This window comes from Mesoplodon mirus (genome assembly GCF_964341445.2).
Source record: "Mesoplodon mirus genome assembly, chromosome: 3".
Lineage (NCBI taxonomy): Eukaryota > Metazoa > Chordata > Mammalia > Artiodactyla > Ziphiidae > Mesoplodon > Mesoplodon mirus.
In genome coordinates, this window is record NC_138978.1 from 194,232,269 (window position 1) to 194,251,124 (window position 18,856).

The 18,856-nt window shown below is 39.7% G+C and overlaps 1 protein-coding gene across 3 annotated transcripts in view; it reads right to left on the reverse strand.

Annotated features, from left to right (window-relative positions):
• ASPM (assembly factor for spindle microtubules) overlaps nucleotides 1–18,856 on the reverse strand; it is a 58,218-nt gene that overhangs the window by 14,224 nt on the left and 25,138 nt on the right. Inside the window, exons 10-18 of one of the 3 annotated variants that reach the window (XM_082612985.1) lie at nucleotides 18,084–18,259; nucleotides 15,906–16,051; nucleotides 15,731–15,816; nucleotides 15,068–15,289; nucleotides 13,823–14,030; nucleotides 13,576–13,718; nucleotides 13,328–13,456; nucleotides 8,044–8,238; nucleotides 4,105–6,432 (exon numbers count right to left, since the gene is read on the reverse strand). In XM_082612985.1, the coding sequence (XP_082469111.1) occupies nucleotides 4,105–6,432; nucleotides 8,044–8,238; nucleotides 13,328–13,456; nucleotides 13,576–13,718; nucleotides 13,823–14,030; nucleotides 15,068–15,289; nucleotides 15,731–15,816; nucleotides 15,906–16,051; nucleotides 18,084–18,259 (3,633 nt within the window). Of the gene's footprint in view, nucleotides 1–1,722; nucleotides 6,433–8,043; nucleotides 8,239–13,327; nucleotides 13,457–13,575; nucleotides 13,719–13,822; nucleotides 14,031–15,067; nucleotides 15,290–15,730; nucleotides 15,817–15,905; nucleotides 16,052–18,083; nucleotides 18,260–18,856 lie in introns of all 3 variants that reach the window. The other 2 variants (XM_082612984.1, XM_082612986.1) reach the window with 2 other exon arrangements.

The window sequence follows — 18,856 nt, forward strand, 5'->3', positions numbered from 1 at the left end:
CTGGAACTTGAGCACTCCTTTCCTCCTCCCTCAACCCTTGGCTTCTTTATACCACAATCTTTAGCTTTCTTTGTTCCCTCTTAATACCATATGTCGGCTTCTCCGCTCAGCACCCCTGAATTTTGATGCTCTTTAGGGCTCCAGTCCTCGGCCCTCTCCTTTTGCCCACTTTATGCATTCTCCCTAAGTGATCCCCTATCTCCCACAGGTTCAAATATCCATGTATGCCAACAATGTAGAAGTCAAATTCCAAAATCCGTACTGCTGTCCAAGTTACAGCAAACATAGCAACTGCCCCGCTGGACGCGTGGTGGTCACGTCAGCTTCACGTACCCCAGGCCGAGCTCATCGGGCTCCAGACCTGTTCCTCCGGTTGTTCCCACGTCAGTGAAGGGTACAATCTGCTAAGCCACCTCAGCCATAAAGATGGCTTGGCTCCTGGTTTACACTCTATACAAGGCCAATCCCATCCTCCACTCACACTGACCCTGACAATCCTGCTGTCACTGCCCTCTGCCAAACCGTGGTTCACTTTCCCTGACCTACTGCCTGCGGTCTCCTGCCTAGCCGCCCGGCATCCCGTTCAGTCCATCTTCCACATCCCTGCCTGAGTAATTTTTTTTTTTTTTTCGGTTGCACCACACGGCTTGGGGGATCTTAGTTCTGTGACCAGGGATTAAACCCGGGCCATGGCAGTGAAAGGGCTGAGTCCTAACCACTGGACCGCCAGGGAAATCCCATCTGAGTAATTTTTTAAAAATAAACTATGATTCTGGTCTTCTCCTAGTTAAACTCCTCTAGAACTTCTTTTAGTCCAGAGGATAAAGACTAAACTTTTTCTGTCTTACACAGCTGCCCACATCTCACTCCATGGATCGCCATCCTTGTCGCACGTCACCCGTTATTGCACACCTGTTTTCTCTCATTTTTGAACTCCGTGTCACCTCCTACAGCTGGAATACTCCTTCCATACATTTTACTTGGCTGTTTCCAGTTCATCCTTCAGTCTAACATCTCAACTTAAACGCCATTTATTCCGGGAAGCCATCTCTGACCACTGGGACTAGCTCAGGTTTCTCTTCTCTGCGTTCCCAGCAACATACATTTCTCATTCTGTATTATCGTGAAGAAATTTCCATACACTGAGGTACGGGCAAGTCATTCTGGCTAATACAGGATTTAATTTGAACTTTATGTTAACTAGAACAGCCTCTTTTGTGGCCTATTAAACATATGTTGTGTATCTGCTTTAACCATTAAGAAAAGAACGCATTTAAAAATCAAAGTGGATTAACTGTGGTTCAGGCATTCACAGTGGAGCCGGGTGGCCGTTGCGGATGTGGTTTCAGACATGTCTCTACATCACTGAGAACTTGAACTGTATCAGACTCCAGGACACCACCAGCTGTTCTCAGAACAATATCTGCTCACAGCTGCCAGCTGCGACCTGATGGTCTCAAGGTCTCTGCTTTTAACTGTGCAACCGTAGCTGCAACAAGCTTAGGGTGTCACCCCCAGAACAACCCCAGCTCTGTGCCGTCTTTGGTGAATTATTTTTGGCACCCTTTGCCCAACCTCAGAAATGTTCCATTTTGGAAGGTAAATGAAAAGGCCACGTAAACTAAGTATTAATCTTTACAACCTGCTTAAGCTCATTTCATAAATTCTAAGAAATATTGGTCAAAGAAAGAAAGAAAGCTTTATATTTCAACATATAAATACCTGGATTTTTATGGTGCTATCTTTAATTTTCTGAAACTCCCGTTTCTGTATAAATCCTTCCATTCTAGCTTGAATAATGATAACACTGCTTCCTGTTTGTAAATAAACGTCCCTTTGATGTTTTGCAGACAAAAAGGCTCTGTGGTGATTTTGTAAAACGGCTGCTGCTTCTCTATACAATGAAAACTGTTTTCTGGTTTGCCTTCTCCTGAAATACCGCTGTAAAGTGATAGCCGCCCTTTTCTGCTGAATGAATCTTCTTCGATACACAGCCATCTGAAGGAAGGACTGAATTCGCACGGCAGCACGCTCGTGCTTTTCCAGTCTTCTTGCGACCATTTTACGGAAAGCTTTTTGAATTGTTACTGCAGCCTCTCTTTCAGAATGATACTCTGCTTCCTGTAAGGGACCGACCAGAGAAGCTGTACACCGCCTTTGAACCATAAGTGCTGGGCTTTGGCCAGCTTCATACTGAGTTTCAGTTTTGTGACAGCAGAATGCAGATTGGGTAGCAGGGACTGCCATTTTTTCTTCGGGCGTGTTTTTAAATTTCTCTCTAACTTTCATGCCGCTAAAAGCAGCCTGAAGAGGTCTTACAGATTTCTGAACGGCTAAAAATTTTTTTCTTTCCATTTTTACTCTGGCGTACGACCTGTAATAATTCTGTATAACAACAGCTGCCATCTTCTTTGCCTGATAACGCACTCTGGCCCGGTACATTCGGTAGAATGACTGAATTCGGGTGGCAACCAGGTGCGTGCGTTGGATACCCCTTCGTGCCTTAAAGCCTCTGTAATAAGACTGTATACAAACGACTGCCTGGGTTTGCACTGCCACTAGCGCTCTGGACCTCCTTTGAACGAAAACGACCTTTGCTCTAAAGTGGAGACGGTGCTTCCTTGTTTTAAAGGCTCTAAAATGCTTCTGAAGAGTAACGGCAGCCTGATGCTGCTTTTCCTGAATCTCTCTCCTTATAATCATATCCTGAGAGTCTGCTTGGACACAGGTTGCTGCTTTCTTGAGTGCATTGTGTTGAAGAGCTTTCTTTTTATTGGCTCTATATCTTTCTTGTATTACTTTTGTAGCCCACTGAAGCTTTTGGTAGAAAAAATACTGCCTGTACATTCTGTATGTGCTTTGTATTACGACAGCAGCTCTGTGCTTTTCCCTTAAAAGCTGCCTTGCTTTCATCCCCTTATAGGCAGCCTGAATGACCACTGCAGAATGCCTTTGTTGGACATAATGCTCTCTTTGCAATTTTGCAGCTCTGTACGCTCGGTAATGTTGCTGAATGAGAATCGAGGCGTGTTTCCAGGTCTGAAAGGTAAGGCGTGTTCTGTGCATTCTGAAAGTTGCCTGGATGAGGGTTGCAGCCCTGTGCCTCTCCTGTAACTTCTTCTTTACCATCAGCCTTCGGTAAGATGACTGGATTGTAATGACTGCCTTCTGTAACTCCAGGGATTGGTGCAAGTGACGTCTGGCACAAACGGTGGCTCGGTATTTCCTCTGAACAAAAACGGCGGCTTTCTTGAGGGAAAGGAACCTTCTCCTCATCACTAAACATCTAAACCTGCTCTGAATCAGGGTTGCAGAGGCATGCATCCTTTTCAAATGTCTTCTGGTTTGCATACCCCTGAACGCAGCCTGGAGGACCACAGCAGAGTGTCTTTGCTGGCGGTAGAGCCGCCTCTGCAGCAGTTTGGCCCTGCTTGCCCGGTATCGCTGCTGGATGACCCTCGAGGCGCGCCTCCAGGCCTGGTATCTCACACGTGCACGGTGCCTTCTGAAAGCCGCCTGGAGAACGGTAGCAGCCCGGTGCATCTCTTGCACCTTCTTCCTCACCACCCACCCTCTGTACCAGGACTGGATTTTGAGGGCTGCCTTTTGTAACCGTAGTAACTGTTGTAAGCGATGCTTTGCGCAAACATTTGCACGATATTTTCTCTGAATCCACACAGCGGTATTCCTGAGAGACAGGAATCTCCTTCTCAACATCAGAGTCCTAAATCTCCTCTGAATCAGAGCCGCGGCTGAGTGCATGACTTTTAAGTGTCTTCTAGCTTCCATCCCCCTAAAAGCAGCCTGAAGGCAGATTACAGAATGTCTCAGTTTGTTATACCTTTGAAATTGTATGTTCCTTTCCCTCACTGCCCGGTACTTTTGCTGCACCATTCTTGTCACCTTCTTCAACTTATTAAAATAAGCTTGTTGTCTGTGTCTTCTGTAGTGGGACTGGATGAGTGTTGCTGCGGTCTGCATCCTTCTCAGGGTCTGTCTAACTCGTCCTCCTCTGAAACCGGCCTGGAGAATGGTAACAGCTTTCAAAGTTGTCAGGTACTTTGCACGTTGAGTTCTACCCTGATGATATGCTCTGTACCTTACCTGAATTATGACGGCTGCTGTTCTCATTTGATGATATCGCCTCCTTGATTGCTGCATTTTAAACACGGCTTTAATAAGAGTGGCTGCTGTGTGCATGTGCTGAGTCTGTCTTCTTACTGTAACACCTCTATACACAGCTTGGATTTTCACAGCCGCCTTCTTTAAAGTAAGATATTCCTTACGCTGACGGTCTGCAATTTTAGTATCTCGATACCACCTCTGAATTATAACAGCTGACGCTCTGTAGGTGGCATACTTCTTTTTGGTTTGGTAAGCTCTGTAACTAGATTGTATAGTGGCTGCTGCCTTGTGGTGCTCTTTTATTTTTTTCCTCACTCTCATACCTCGGTAAGCTGACTGTAGGATTACTATTGCTGCTTTGGTTTTCAAATACAAATGATGCTGTTTTCTCCCAGTACTGTAGGCCCGATAGAACATTTGAATCAGGCAAGCCGCTTTTTTCATGATTTTCCACTTCTTTCGCTGCACGTACATTCGGTAGCACGCCTGTATGAGGACAGCACATGTGTGTTGCTTCTGAATCTGTCTTCTGGCTGCTCTGCCTCTCCACGTGGACTGGAGCATCACGGCTGCAAGGCGGAGCGCGGTGTACTCCATCCGTGCCCTCCTCCCTGCAGCCCACGCTCTCAGATGTTGCTGGATGACAGATGCTGCCGTTTTTAACAACCCGAACTCTTTCTGGGCCTTGGCCATTCTGAAAGCAGACTGAATCTTCACTGCAGCTTGATGTTCCCTTCTGATCTGCTTCCGAACTTTCCAGCCACGGTAAGCGGACTGTAGAGAAATCACAGCTGCCCTTGTCTTTAAAAAATGTGTTCTTATGTCAGAAACAGTCTTGCGTGTCCTGTACCATCTCTGAATCTTGACAGTAGACTGAAGCACAGATTGATATTTCATCCTCTTACTGAAGCCTCTAAAAGCAGTTTGAATTTTAAGAGCAGCTGTAGATTGTTGTTTGATTAGCTGGCGTACCTTATAACCTCTGTGAGCGGCCTGCAAGCAGATAACTGCTCTTTTGACTTGCAAGAAGTTCTTCCTCTGATTGACCTGTGCTTTGTATGCACGATAGTAATTCTGAATGACAACAGTTGCTTTATAGAGTTTCAGGTAGTACAGGCGCATCTTTCTCATCCTGAAATGAGACTGTAGTGAAACAGCAGCTTTTCTCTGCAACCTCACTTGCTTTCGAACCAGGAACCCTCTGACAAAAGCTTGCAGTTTGATGCAAGATGCCCGCATGTGTTCTTCTCTCTTCAGTGCAGCTGCTCTTAAATGTAAATATTGTTTACGAGTTTGCTTCATCTTGACAATGGATTGTAACTTTACTGCAGCATTTTTTAGCCTCAGAAATTTTTTTCTGGAAACATAAGCCCTGTAATATGATTGAATCCTTATAACAGATGTGAGGATGCGAATAAACTTTTTCCTGGCCTGCATCCCTCTATATGCAGACTGCAGAACAATGACAGCAGATCGTGTCTTCTGGTAAGAAGCTAGAACTTTCTTGGCTGAAATGTAAGCTCGAAAATGGATCTGAATTACAAGGGCAGCTTTCTTCATCTTCTTATATTTCTGTAACTGTTGATGCTTCCTTATGTGTGCCTGCAATCTGATAATATTTTTCTTAAGGTTTAGAAATCGAAGTCTGTCCTGTCTCATTCTCCAGTATGACTGAAAGACACAAGCGGCGGCGATCTGTTTGCGTAAATTACGAGCTTTCATTCCCCTGAAAGCGGCCTGTAGTCTGATGGCTGCAGCCCGTTTCTGCAAATAGCTGGTGCGCTCAACCTTTCCTTTCAGATATGCTTTGTAGTACTTCTGGAGAGACAGAATAGACTCTTTTTTCCTTTTATATAACTTTTGGGCTTGAAAGCACCGAAATCTTGTCTGAATGATGACAACACAAGATCTAATACGAATGTATTTCCGTAATTCTCTCTGCATCCTGTACCAGGATTGTATGACCATGGCAGCTTTCTCTTCTTTAACGTGTTTCCTGACACACCATTCTCTAAAAGCTCTTTGCAGTGTTATTGCAGCTTCTGTTTGTAGCTGCATTTTACGTTGCCTCCATCTTCTGAATGCAGACTGGATTATAAGGGTTGATGATCTTAGCATTTCATATCTCTGTTGATCCTGCTTTCTTCTTAAACAAGCACGCCAATGCCTCTGAATTGTAACTGCAGCCCAAAGGTATCGTTTGTAAGAAGCAACAGCAATGATCATTCTTATCCTAGATTGCAGGATGATTGAATAATATTTTAGTCTCAGAAACTGTTTCCTAGTGGAATATCTTCTCCAATATCTCTGAAAAAGGTAAGAAAGGACACAAAGTAAAACAGACACATCTTTCTATACTTAACACCCTTGAAAGTATTAATTTTCTAACATTTTGCTTAAAAACAAAGACATTCATTTTAAAAGTGATATATCTTTGAAGAAGATACTTGTCTCTTTTGTTTATAGTTTCGTTTCTGTCTTGATACAACTGTAGCCAATCCAAACTAATGATATTTATAAGGCATTTGTATTCAGGAGACATGAGAAATATAAACAAGTTTATGTTATATTAGAATAATATATTAGAAGATCTAAAATGAAACTAGAGTCATATTCTGCTATCTATTGATTCTAAGTAATCTTCTATGAATGTATCTCTGGATCTTATATTTTCCCCTTTTATCAAGGTTGCTAAGCTATCTTATAATGATTGAAAACTGTTTATAGGAGGGACCCTGTGTTACAGGCCTGGTAACGTCAACACAGGATTTTGAGAAATATCACTGAGCCAGATCACTCTCTGAGTCAGTATTTTCATTAAGAATAAAATTTAGGAATTATAGATACATGGTTAAAAAGTAGGATTCTGGAAAGACTTGAGAAGTAATAAAGCTTTTTCCTCTTGCTTCCTTCCCAACCACCCCACATTCCCTAACTCCTTAGTTATCCCAGTGACATGCGAGCTACGAAGTCTCAAGCGGATCCCGGCTACTGGTCATCAAGCTCTGGATGTTCTTCTCTCAATAAGACCATTCCTTTGTCCAAAACACTCCAAATATTGCTAAGATGTGGCGGGGACTAATGGAAGGATTAAACGTCTCAGAAAAAAACCATCAAAGATACAATTAAGAACCAAATGGGAATATTAGAACTGAAAACACAATAACCAAGACAACAGCACAAAAAAACCTCACTGGCATGGCTCAGTAGCAGAATGGAGATGACAGAAGAATCAATGAACTTGGAGATCAATACAAATTCTCTAGGCTGAACAAGAAAGAAAAAAAAAGGACTGGGAAAAAAAAGAGAAAGAAATATCTCAACAGACTAAGAGTAGAGGGGAACCTCCTCAGTTTAATAAGAACATTTACACAAACCTACAGCTATCATCAGAAAAAAAAAAAAGTAGATAAGTTAAATTTTTTTTTTTACTCAGAAAAATTACATAGGCACTCTATAAACTGATTATAAGTAGTATTTCCAGCACTTGCCAACTAAGTGGGCTGGAGAGGAAGATGTACAGTTATCCCCAAAGAAAAGTTTCCAGGACTCATAGTAAAGATGAAAAAGAGAGTGTGGCTGGGTTTATGGATATACAAGGTAGAAGGGTACAGTGTACCAGCATGACCCACAGTGGAAGATTGCAAACCTCTAATGTAAAACAAAGAAGACAGCACGGGGTACAGAATTAGACTGTTCCCTCCTTCAGAGCAAAGGAGGTGTTTCGATTTGTTTGACCCTTATGCTGAACACAGCCAAGAGTTTTACATGTAGTAGGGAGGTTATCAAATATTTGTTAAGGTTAAGTACTAGATAAAATATAGAAGCCTAAAATATAATAATTTAAAACTTTATCATTTTTACTTTCTTAAAAATGACATTAAACCTTTTTAAATTCAAAAATTCAGAATACTATACCTGAATAACAGATGCTGATTTATTTTGAACTTTTTCTAGTTTTTCCTTTTTTAACATTAATAATTTTCTCTTTGCTAAGAGTCTTCGCCAATATTTCTGAATGACCAATGCTGCGTTGACCTCCTTTTTAAATCGTCGTTTAGTTAGAAAATTGATTATAGCTGACTGAATAATTCTTGCAGCTTTGTCTCTCTTCTAAAAAAAAAAAAAAGCACTTAATCACTTAAGACCCTAAACCATTATTTGTAAGAAAATCACCTGTTAAATATTAATCAAATTGATCCTGGAAATAAAATGTCCCCCAGACTTATTGTAAAATATGCTCATCTTTGGAGTATAGACACTTCTGGGCATGTTGAAAGAGCTGATATATTGTTGAACATATTGAATAGATTGCAGATATATTTATATGATAAAACAAAGATTCCTAGGAAATATCATCCTAAGATAATGATCACAGACATGTTTGATTTATCACAGATCATCGGTAATCAATATAAAGTCAATTTAAATGTGGTATGTGTCTCAGATTATGGTGCAGTGAATACATGTTTGATTTTTGAGAAAGGGATGGATTGTAGAAGAAAAGAGACTCTAAAACAAAATGCTTTACAGTATAAGGTGGTACTGTTTTGCTACAATTTGAAGAAAGGAATTCACAAAAAAGGAAAGGCAAAATACCCTCCTTTACCCCCAGAATACATTGTGGTTTTAAGCCATAGAGGCTGAAGAGAACAGAGTACTGGGTTGTGATAAGTGATGCCAGGACTGCCCTGCAGCGTCGGTGGCCAGAGAGGAGCTGGCTGCCCTGGGAAGCACTAGAGGCCAGTGCCCTGCACATCTCTACTTCTTACTTCTAATCATGAATTAATATGAATAATAAAAGATTAAATACCAGGTGTCAGGCACCATTCTAAACACTGCAGGAATGATTCATCCAACTTCACAACAACTGTTAAGAACAGATGAACAGGCACTACTCTCATGGCCATGAGGAAACTGGGGCTGAGTGGTCAGGTAGATAGTCAGTCCACCAGGAGGATGGACAGGATTGGACGTAGGTAGTCTGGCTTCAGAGTTCGTGCTCTTAATCATTTTGCTATACTCTTCAAGGCTAGATCTATCACTTCAGTTCACCTGAATTAGAAACTGGAATATAAATTATTCATCTAGTGAAAAGGAACAACTTAAAGATCGTCTGATAACCCTTTGCTTTGCTGTTTGGGACAGCGCACTACGCAAGAGTGGGCTCTACACAGAGATTAGCAGTTTCCTAGTGAAGGGATCAAACTGCTATTCTGACAGAGGAAAAAGGGAACTAATGGACTGAAACATATACTAAGAAATGGTGGGGGCCATATATTGGATCACACCCTTGAGCAAGGAAAGACTAGAAAGTTCTAAAATTAGGCTGAGGAATTATGTCCAACAAGTGGATTAAGCCATCCATCTAACATCATTGTCAGTGACCTGTGAAGCCTGTGGCCTTTAAGGCTATAAAGATCCAAGTTAAAAGCACACCCCACTTCACCAACACCCACAATTTCAAAACATATCACAATGCTACAATAATCAAACAGTGTGGAACCAGCATAAAGACAGATATATAGAACAACGTAATAGAATAGACTTCCCAGAAATAAACCCCCATGTAACTGGGTAATTGATCTTTAACAAGGGTGCCAAGACCACTCAATGGGAAAGGGACAGTCTCTTCAATGAATGGTGTTGTGAAAACTGGTGTTTGGATACCAACATATCAAAGAGTGAAGTTGGACCCTTATCTCACACACTATACATTTATTAACTCAAACTGGATGAAAGTCCTAAACATTCAACCCAAAGGTATAAAACTCTTAGTAGAAAACATAGGGTAAATTTTCATAACATTGGATTTAGCAATGATTTATGAGATATGACACTAAAAGCCCAGGTACAAAAGCAAAAATTAGACAAAATGGGATTACATCAAACAAAAAATTTTGTTCATCAAAGGACACAATCAACAGAGTGAAAAAGAAACCTACATACTGAAAAACAAATTTGCAAATCATATATCTAATAAGGAACTTGTATCTAGAGTATATAAAGAACTGTTACAACTCAACAATAAAAAATCAAATAAAAAATCAAATAACCCAGTTAAAATATGGGCAAACGAAAATATTTCACCAAAGATGACATACAAATGGCCAAAAAGAATATGAAAAGATGCTCAACAACACTAATCATCAGAGAAATGTGTATCAAAATCACAATGAGATATCTCTAAACTACTACAAACAAACAAACAAACAGAAAACAACAACTGCTGGCAGGGATCATGGAGTAACTGGAATCTTTGTTCACTATTGGTGGGATTGTAAAATGCAACCCACAGTGACTACTATTGGAAAACAGTATAGTGGTTCTTCAAAAAAAATCAAAAATAGAATTACCATATGATCCAGCAATACCACTTTTAGGTAGATCTCCAAAAGAACTGAAAACGGGGTCGAAAAGAGGGATTTGTACACTCCTGTTCATAGCAGCATTATTCACAATAGCCCAGAGGTGGAAGTAACCCAAATGCCCATTGAATGGATAAACAAAATGTGGTATAAACACACAATGGAATACTATGCAGCCTTTAAAATGAAGGAAATTCTGCTGCAGGCTACAACATGGGTGAACCTTGAGGGCATATGCTAAGTGAAAGAAGCCAGTCACACAAGGACGAATATACTGTATGATTCCACTTATATTAGGTATCTAAAGTAGTCAAAATAGAAAGTAGAAAGGTAGTTACCAGGGATAAGTGGGAGAGGAAATGGGGAATTGTTAATGAGTACAAAGTTGCAGTTCTCCAAATTGAATAATTTCAGGAGATCTGTTTCACAACAATGCAAATATACTTAACACTACAAATGGTAGTGTTTGGTAAAGTTAAAAACTAGGAATAACCTAAAAAACAGTTAAGATGGTATATTTTATGATATGTGTTCTTTACCACAATTTAAAAGAAAAATATTTCAGGGGAATAAAAAGCACCCAACTTATTAGCTTAATAAAGAATACAATGCAGTTCAAAAGTAGCTTTTGAGTCAAAAGCTATAAGGACCAGGGGCATTTTTGGATGCAATAAGTTGACGTAAAATGAAACTGAATTCAGCTTGTAGATCATCTCAATCTCAAGCAAACAAATGTGGAACAACTGTATGTGACATTAGAAAAGCTACAGAAGGAAAGTAGATAAGTTCAAAGAGCCAAATATATTACAAAAACTAGCAACTAGCAATTTGAAAACTTACATAAACCAAAGGCAAACCAACTAGCAATTTGAAAACTTACATAAACCAATGGCAAAAGTTCCCAAACCCACAGTAACTGACCACATGTCATCATTTTTAATTCTACCATGTGGCTGAGCCAACCTGTTACCAGTTTATTTTTATTTTGCTTTGTATATGTAAAGGATTTACTTTGCTTTGGAACTGGTGCCTATTCACTTAGGAAGAACTAAGAGGTAGAATGTATTGGGGACCCTTGGATAAGCCTGCTTCATTCGTCAGGGAATTTGGGCTGTTTAGCCAATGCTTCTCCATCACAACAAGAGCTTGAACCATTCTATTCTCAATAAATAGTTTATCTAAATTACAATAATGACTAAAGGAAAATATAGAACCTGGAAAATAGCTACCTCAAGGTAATGTTTATGTGCTTACTGGCTTGTGATATTTCTACAGGAATATGAAGGGCACCTGCTCCTTAATGTTCCCAAAAGCAAATGAAGAGGTATACTTGGATCTCAGTGTAATTGTATAAGAAAAGAAGTATTGTCACCTGGAGAAAGGAGAGAAGCAGTGGTTTTCAAAAAAAAAGGGAAATTTCCAATACTTGGACAAAGGAAATAAATCAAGAAAAGGGATCTTGTGAGGAAAAAGCTAAGAAATTTCTGCAATTGATATGTGATTAATACAAGACTACCTTAAGCAGAAAACTAAGATTTCATTACAAAAAAAAAAATCTAATTGATACCTGTTTCTTAAAATCTTAAATGTCTCATTTATTGCCATATAAAAAGAATTAATGAACTAATTTGAGGACTGGCCAGGAGGGTGCCCTCCCTGAAAACTTTCCTGAAACAATTCTCCGAGAAGCCTCCAGAAGTGCAAGTTATCCTCCAAGGATATGTGGGCAAGGAGGCAGACCCTGGGAAGGTAAGGGGCGAAAGAAGGCACAGAGAATACGTGGCAGCAGAGAAGACCCCTTGCGAGTGTAAGCCACTGCCTGCTTCCCAAAAGTTACTACCAAGACTTAGTGGGGCCAGAGCAGATTATTTCAATCAGTGTTATTTCCAGGTCTGATATGGTGTGAGAGAAAACATGGTATGTTTATGATTCGCCAAAATTTAGCTACTTTACAGCTACTAAGAACTTTATCATAAGTGCATTGTAATTCAAAACCGAGGAGCAATCCTGGGTGAAATGTTCTTCTGAAACAGATCTGATAAGATTTCTGAAGCATGGCTGCTTCTTTGATTCCTCCAAATAAATACAGCATCATTACTGGAAAGAGTACTGAGATAAAAGGATTAAAATAGTTTGTTCAATTTGATCAAGGAGACCATTTCTCAGATTGTTAAAAATGACATTTTTCTCAGAACTCAAGAAAACTCTTATTTTATGTTAATGCAAAATTCATACTATTGGGGTTGCAAAGGAAAACAGTAAATAACATCCTTCTCCCTGTGCTTAGGTCCTAAACATTTTGAGAAATAAAAGGATGGAAACCAAAATGCCACTTTTAAACTAACAAAGGATAACCTAGAAGACAGTTTCATGGCAGACAAAATGAGTTGGCTAATTGAACTGCAGAATCAGGCAGGTGACACCCAGGCTCGAATGGCACCGGTTGAGGTCAAGCCTTCCAGAGCACAGCATGAAAAATTAAAAATTGCCTCCTGTTTCCTGGAGGCAAGTCAGAGTCCAGGAGGAAGGAGGGAAGAGCTGAGTCAGGCCTCCCCAGTTAACTTTTCACCAATTTACAACGTGGTTAAGGTACTCCATGTCCCCTGGAGCAGATTAAGTGAAAGGATGGCAGAGGCTGGAAGAAATACTGAATGAAGGAAACATGAGCAGTTAGGGGAAAACATTCATCCCCAACTCGAAACACACATGATTATGAAAATTACCTCAGTAATTTCCTACCTCGGTAAAACGTAAGAACAGTATCAAGAATCAATCAGCTGACATCTTATGAACTACAGTTTAGGTTATAGTGTTTTTTCATTTTTGAGGAGTACCTGATGGTGTTTTAGATCTTTTTTTAGCTTATATTTTCTCCAAGTTGTTTGTATAAGTCGAGCGGCTCTTGTTTCTTTACGAAGATCCAAAAGCCTTGCACAAAGAAATGACAAATAGGTAATAACCACCTAAGAGATAACATAAAAGATGAAAACAGAAGTTGCCATGAGACAGAGAATATAAAACTTCCTGTCATCTGAGACTCTGATTATTAAGAGGTATTATTGGTTAAGAAACTTTCACTTACCTTCTCGTCGGGAATTGTATTTGACATATCTGAGTGATGGATCATTGCAGGTATTCCACCGAGGTCTCTAGCTGCAGACCTGACCAACTGAAAATTCTTCTTTTCGTTTTCTAGCAGTTCTTTGTATAGTTCCGAAGTATTTTCTGCAATGCAAGTAAAAGAGAGAGATCAGATTAGACTGCTCTTGCCAGAAATCAGACAGGCCAATGAAAAAACTGGAAAAGTTAATCAACCAAAAGGGACTAACCCTGATCAAGTGCTTTAAGAGACAAATCCAGGGAACTCTCATCAGATTCAGATGATGAGTTTAACACCACAGAACCAGTTTGCGTACACTCTACGGTTTGGGTGGTACGCTGACATATGGCAGCAAAAGGCACATAGCAAGGATGGTAGTGGTGGATCAGGTAACATAACACCCGGCCATCTGAGAAAGACACTGTAAAATTCTCCACCTGATTGGAAATATCAGAAAAAGAATGAACTGTATTTAGATAGGAATATAGATTCTAATGGTTTTATAGTCCATATTTCCTTTGAATAGCTGACTATCACGTTAATTTCTAGTAGCGCCTAGTATAATACCATATTCATGGCCAAATCCTCACCTATAAAATATCAGTTATATTGTTGTTCTGGGTTGGATAGTGTTCATCAAAACTTCATGTCCTTCCCAGAATCCCCGGATGTGACCTCATTTAGATACAGGGTCACTGCAGGTTTAACTAGTTAAGGTGAGATCACACTGAAGTAAGACGAGTTCTTAATCAGATGTGACTGGTGTCTTTATAAGAAAAGGAGAGACACAGAGACAGACACACAGGGAAAATGCCGTGTGAAGACAGGCAGTGATTGGAGTGATGTGTCTACACAGCAAGGAAGGCCAAGGGTTGCCAGCAGGACCGGAAGTTAAGAGAAAGGCATGGGACACCTTCTCCCCTAGAGCCTCAGCACTAGGGTCTTCAGGGCTCTCTAGTACTTAATTAAAACATAGACGATCACCCATATATTTGATGGTTTTTCTGTTTTATATTCCTTACCAGATATTTTACTCATGTGTGTCAGGACCATTTATTTTCATGTATTTATACTTAAACGTACATTTCATACAAGGATCGATACAGGATCGATCTAACAAATGATTATAAAAGACACAGCTTAGACTCCCCCCCCATGGGGGGGTTTATTTGCAGTCACTCTTGTAATGAGGGTGTGATCCTTTGGCCCACAGTTCTATGCAAGCATCTCCTATTAAGACTCCCAACTAGGGCATTTTCTTTTTCTTGGTGATACATAAAATAATCGTGCATTATACAATTGGTGACAGATTAGATGACACTAGGTATGTGACAGTACCCTTACTCATTAGAGGAAAAGTTTGCTTATACATATCAACTAAATCAGTTAAGAAATTCAAGAAAACATTTCACATGCTAAGTTTGACTTTAACCAAAATTTATTTAAAGAAACTGGGCTAAAACAAAGAACTTACTTTTTTATTATAGAAGTCACAGACAGCATTTACCCAATCCATCAGTAGCTTTATGCTTTCACTGTATTGTTCAAAGTGACCACTTTGTCTTTTGTCTTTTTTCTTACTGATAACAGCATCAGAATGGCATGACAGTGCAGGCACTGTTCTCTTCATACTCTGTGTGTGCTTTAAAAAGTCAATTTCTTCCTTTAACTGATCTAAATTAAGGGAAATATCCACCTGAAATACGAAAAGAGGATACATATCTTTATATTTTTCATATATTATTTTTGACCCACAGAAGCTAAAGTCTTCTATTATCATGATTTTTTTTTTTTTAAGGCAAACACAATCTACGTGGAAGTGATGGAATGTGTAAGTGGTTAAGTGCCTGGGATCTGCGGCCACGCGAGCCTGGGTTCTAATCTCTCTGCTTCTGTTCAATGCTGAACCCTAACTCCAGTCTCCTCCCTCCCCTATGAAGTAATGACAATAGCTACCTTATAGGGGCATTGAGAAGATTAGACTGGAATGTACTTAAAGCAGTTACCACAGTTCCTGGACAGAAGAAATTCTAGCTAGTAATAACTACTACTGTTAGTCTTTATTTGATGCAAAATGCTTTTATAAATCAATATTGAAAATTGATAAAAAGTACAAAATGTACCAAACGTACAATACCTGAAAAGCCAATACTATCTTCCAAAGCAAAGCCAGAGTTTTTTCTTTGTGCCTATCCACAATATCCTTAGATAGGATTGTATTTCCTGCAAATGGAAAGATAGTCCGTTAGCACAATATATGTACACATCAATTTTTAGTGAGAAGAAAAGTTTTATAGTTACTCAATTTTTACCATGCTCATCATTCAACTGAATTCCTCGTGATTTAAGAATTTCAAGAACAATGTCAACATTGTGCATCTTTTGAAGACGACTTATTGCAGGAATCCTGAGTTTCTTTGAGAGATTCCAGTTTCGTGTGAGAAGTTCCATGGTTCGCCTAACAATAAAGGAATTTTCAGATGAAATTGTTAAGATAAAAACATACACGAAAAATGAACTTCATTTAAATAATCACCCACATCCATCTTCCTGATTTAAAGTGTTTTAGGTTAGAAAGACCCCAAAATACTATCTCAAAACTCTGTTGCTCCATAGTTAGCAAATAGAGTTATTTCTCATTTAAGTCGGGGGTTAAGGTCTGTGAACAGAACGTAAGAATGAAAAATAAGATGCACACACACAAATGCATACAGGAACAGAAAAACAAGGTTCTATAGGGAAAGGAAAGGAAAATGGACATTTATCGAGGGGCTACTGTATTCTACACATCAAGTAAGTGCTTTCTTTTATTTTAGCCCCCATGGCAAATCCCTCAATCAGGCATTATTATCCCATTTTTGGCAGATGAAGAAACCAAAGCCCAGAAAAGTAAAGTAAATTGCCTGTGATCATACAGCTAGTAATGACAGGACTAAGATCAGAACTGAAACCCAGTTTTACAGTTTCCAAAGCCATGCTCTTATGCCTATACCAGATAAGATAAAAATGTTTAAGTGCCTACCTTAAGAAGTCATTTATACCACAGTTTAAATTCAAACTCTTAGTATCATCTAGTGTTTTACACTAGACAAAGATTCCTGTTTCCACAGGAAAATCAAGCCCCAACTGATTACCATATATAGTTAAAATTTGGCAGAATTGTTTACAGAACCATGTTTCTAAAGGTTAGGAAGCAATGTACGATCATTGTAGGCCAACCACTCAGTCAACGTCTGAAGCGTTTCTGCAACACTAGACTGACTGTCACTTACAGCATCAGTGGATTAACTGTTCCCAAGTATCCTCAAATGACCTTGAAGACCTATGGTCATTTTGCTGACACTGAAGAAAACAGAAACTTGGTATGCAAGATCGAGTCTCTTAACTAGCAAGAGTTCCTGACCAATGACAAAGCATCAACACCCAACACTGGGAAGTCCTCAGTAACTCCTATAAAAGCACAAAAATGTCCTTCTTTGTCAAAAATAGCACTGAACATAAAGCCAATCACTGCTCCTCCTGGACAGTGGGAAAAGTCTAAAATCGTGAATTCCTATTGGCCAGAAAATAGATGTGGTGGCTTGGATTTATGAAATGAAAAATTAAATATAAAAATAATGTGGAAAACATTATCAGCAAACGCTCTGGCCTATATGGAAATTACTCAAGTGAGAGAAAGCTACAGTAAAGTTCAAAAGACTGTTACCTTGCCATGAGAATATATGATCAGAAAAGAAAAGAAAGTTCATGGAGATTTAACTTAGAAGGCAACAAGGGACATGCATGCTGCTTTTGAAGAACTGGGGACTCACAGAGATATAGGGATCCCTTCCTCACAAATGTCAAACGTAATATAAATTAGAGAGTTTCCTAGAAACAAGACGGATGTCTTCAATCCACATGTCCTAAAGAAGCCAACCAAGGCACAGTGTAAAGGCCACTCCTTCCAGAGCAGGCACTGGTAACTGTTGTCACACCAAAGCCAATGTTGAGGATTCCAGTTTGTTACTGAGGAAACAGCGTGTGATCTGAAGCCAGACATCTGGAGCTGATGCCCACCACCACTGTATAAAACCTGGGCAAGCCACTTTACGTCTTTGTCTCATGTTTCCTCACATGTAAAACAAGGTTAACACGACTAAAACTGGTCTCAAATGATGCACTCATGAACCCACTGCAGACTTAAAGCATTATTTAAATGTGTGATAGTTTAATTAGTTCCACGCTTTCCCCAACTCCTATTCTGGGGTATCAGTGGTTCCTACTCAGACACTGTCACATGCCAGCAGGGAAAAAAATGTGGATAGGAGACAAGGTTTCTGGGCCTAAAACTGACACCATTTCCCCAAACTTATCCCAACTTTTTTAAACCCTAGATTTATCCCATTACATAAAGGAGCAAGAAAGATTGTGTATGTATAGAAAAAAGTGTTTTCCAGAAAATTTTAGTCTATTCTAGTGAGCAAAATAATTCCATTTCTTATACTTACACAAGACGCACCCCACACTGCAAGTCTACAGCAAGATTTGTAACAGCAAAATCAAATTCATCGAAAGGTGTCTGAACATGGTTCACAGGTAATCCCAGGAAGCTCAGGTGACGGGAAAGGTCACCTTCACCGCCTAGGAAGTTTCGTGAAAAAGCCAGAAGAATTTCTTTACTAGCCTATGGAAAAACAAGTGGCGGGTATTATATTCTAGAATTATAATTTTATTTACAATAAAAACATATTCTTCAAATCATTCTGTGCATATAGAAATAAAATTAATAGTAGTACAAAAAGACGGTCAGTTTCATATCCTATAGTAACAATGTGAACCTCATATATTTCCAATTTAAGACTTTTAAAGAAAGTGCTCATAATTAATAATACACTCTAAAAATTAGCATTATTATTATTTTTTTTTTTTGCGGTACACGGGCCTCTCACTGTTGTGGCCTCTCCCGTTGCGGAGCACAGGCTCTGGATGCACAGGCTCAGCGGCCGTGGCTCACGGGCCCAGTTGCCCCGTGGCATGTGGGATCCTCCTGGACCGGGGCACGAACCCGTGTCCCCTGCATCGGCAGGTGGACTCTCAACCACTGCGCCACCAGGGAAGCCCCCCCAAAAAATTAGCATTAATTTGATAACATACTAAATTACGAAAGAAATTTTCTCCCAAATTAATTCCTCAGAAGCATAGTTACATTCATTCTCAAATCAAAGTTAAGAACAGGGTGATATGCTGGTGAAATGTCAACCAACAAAAGTTGGCAGGGTTA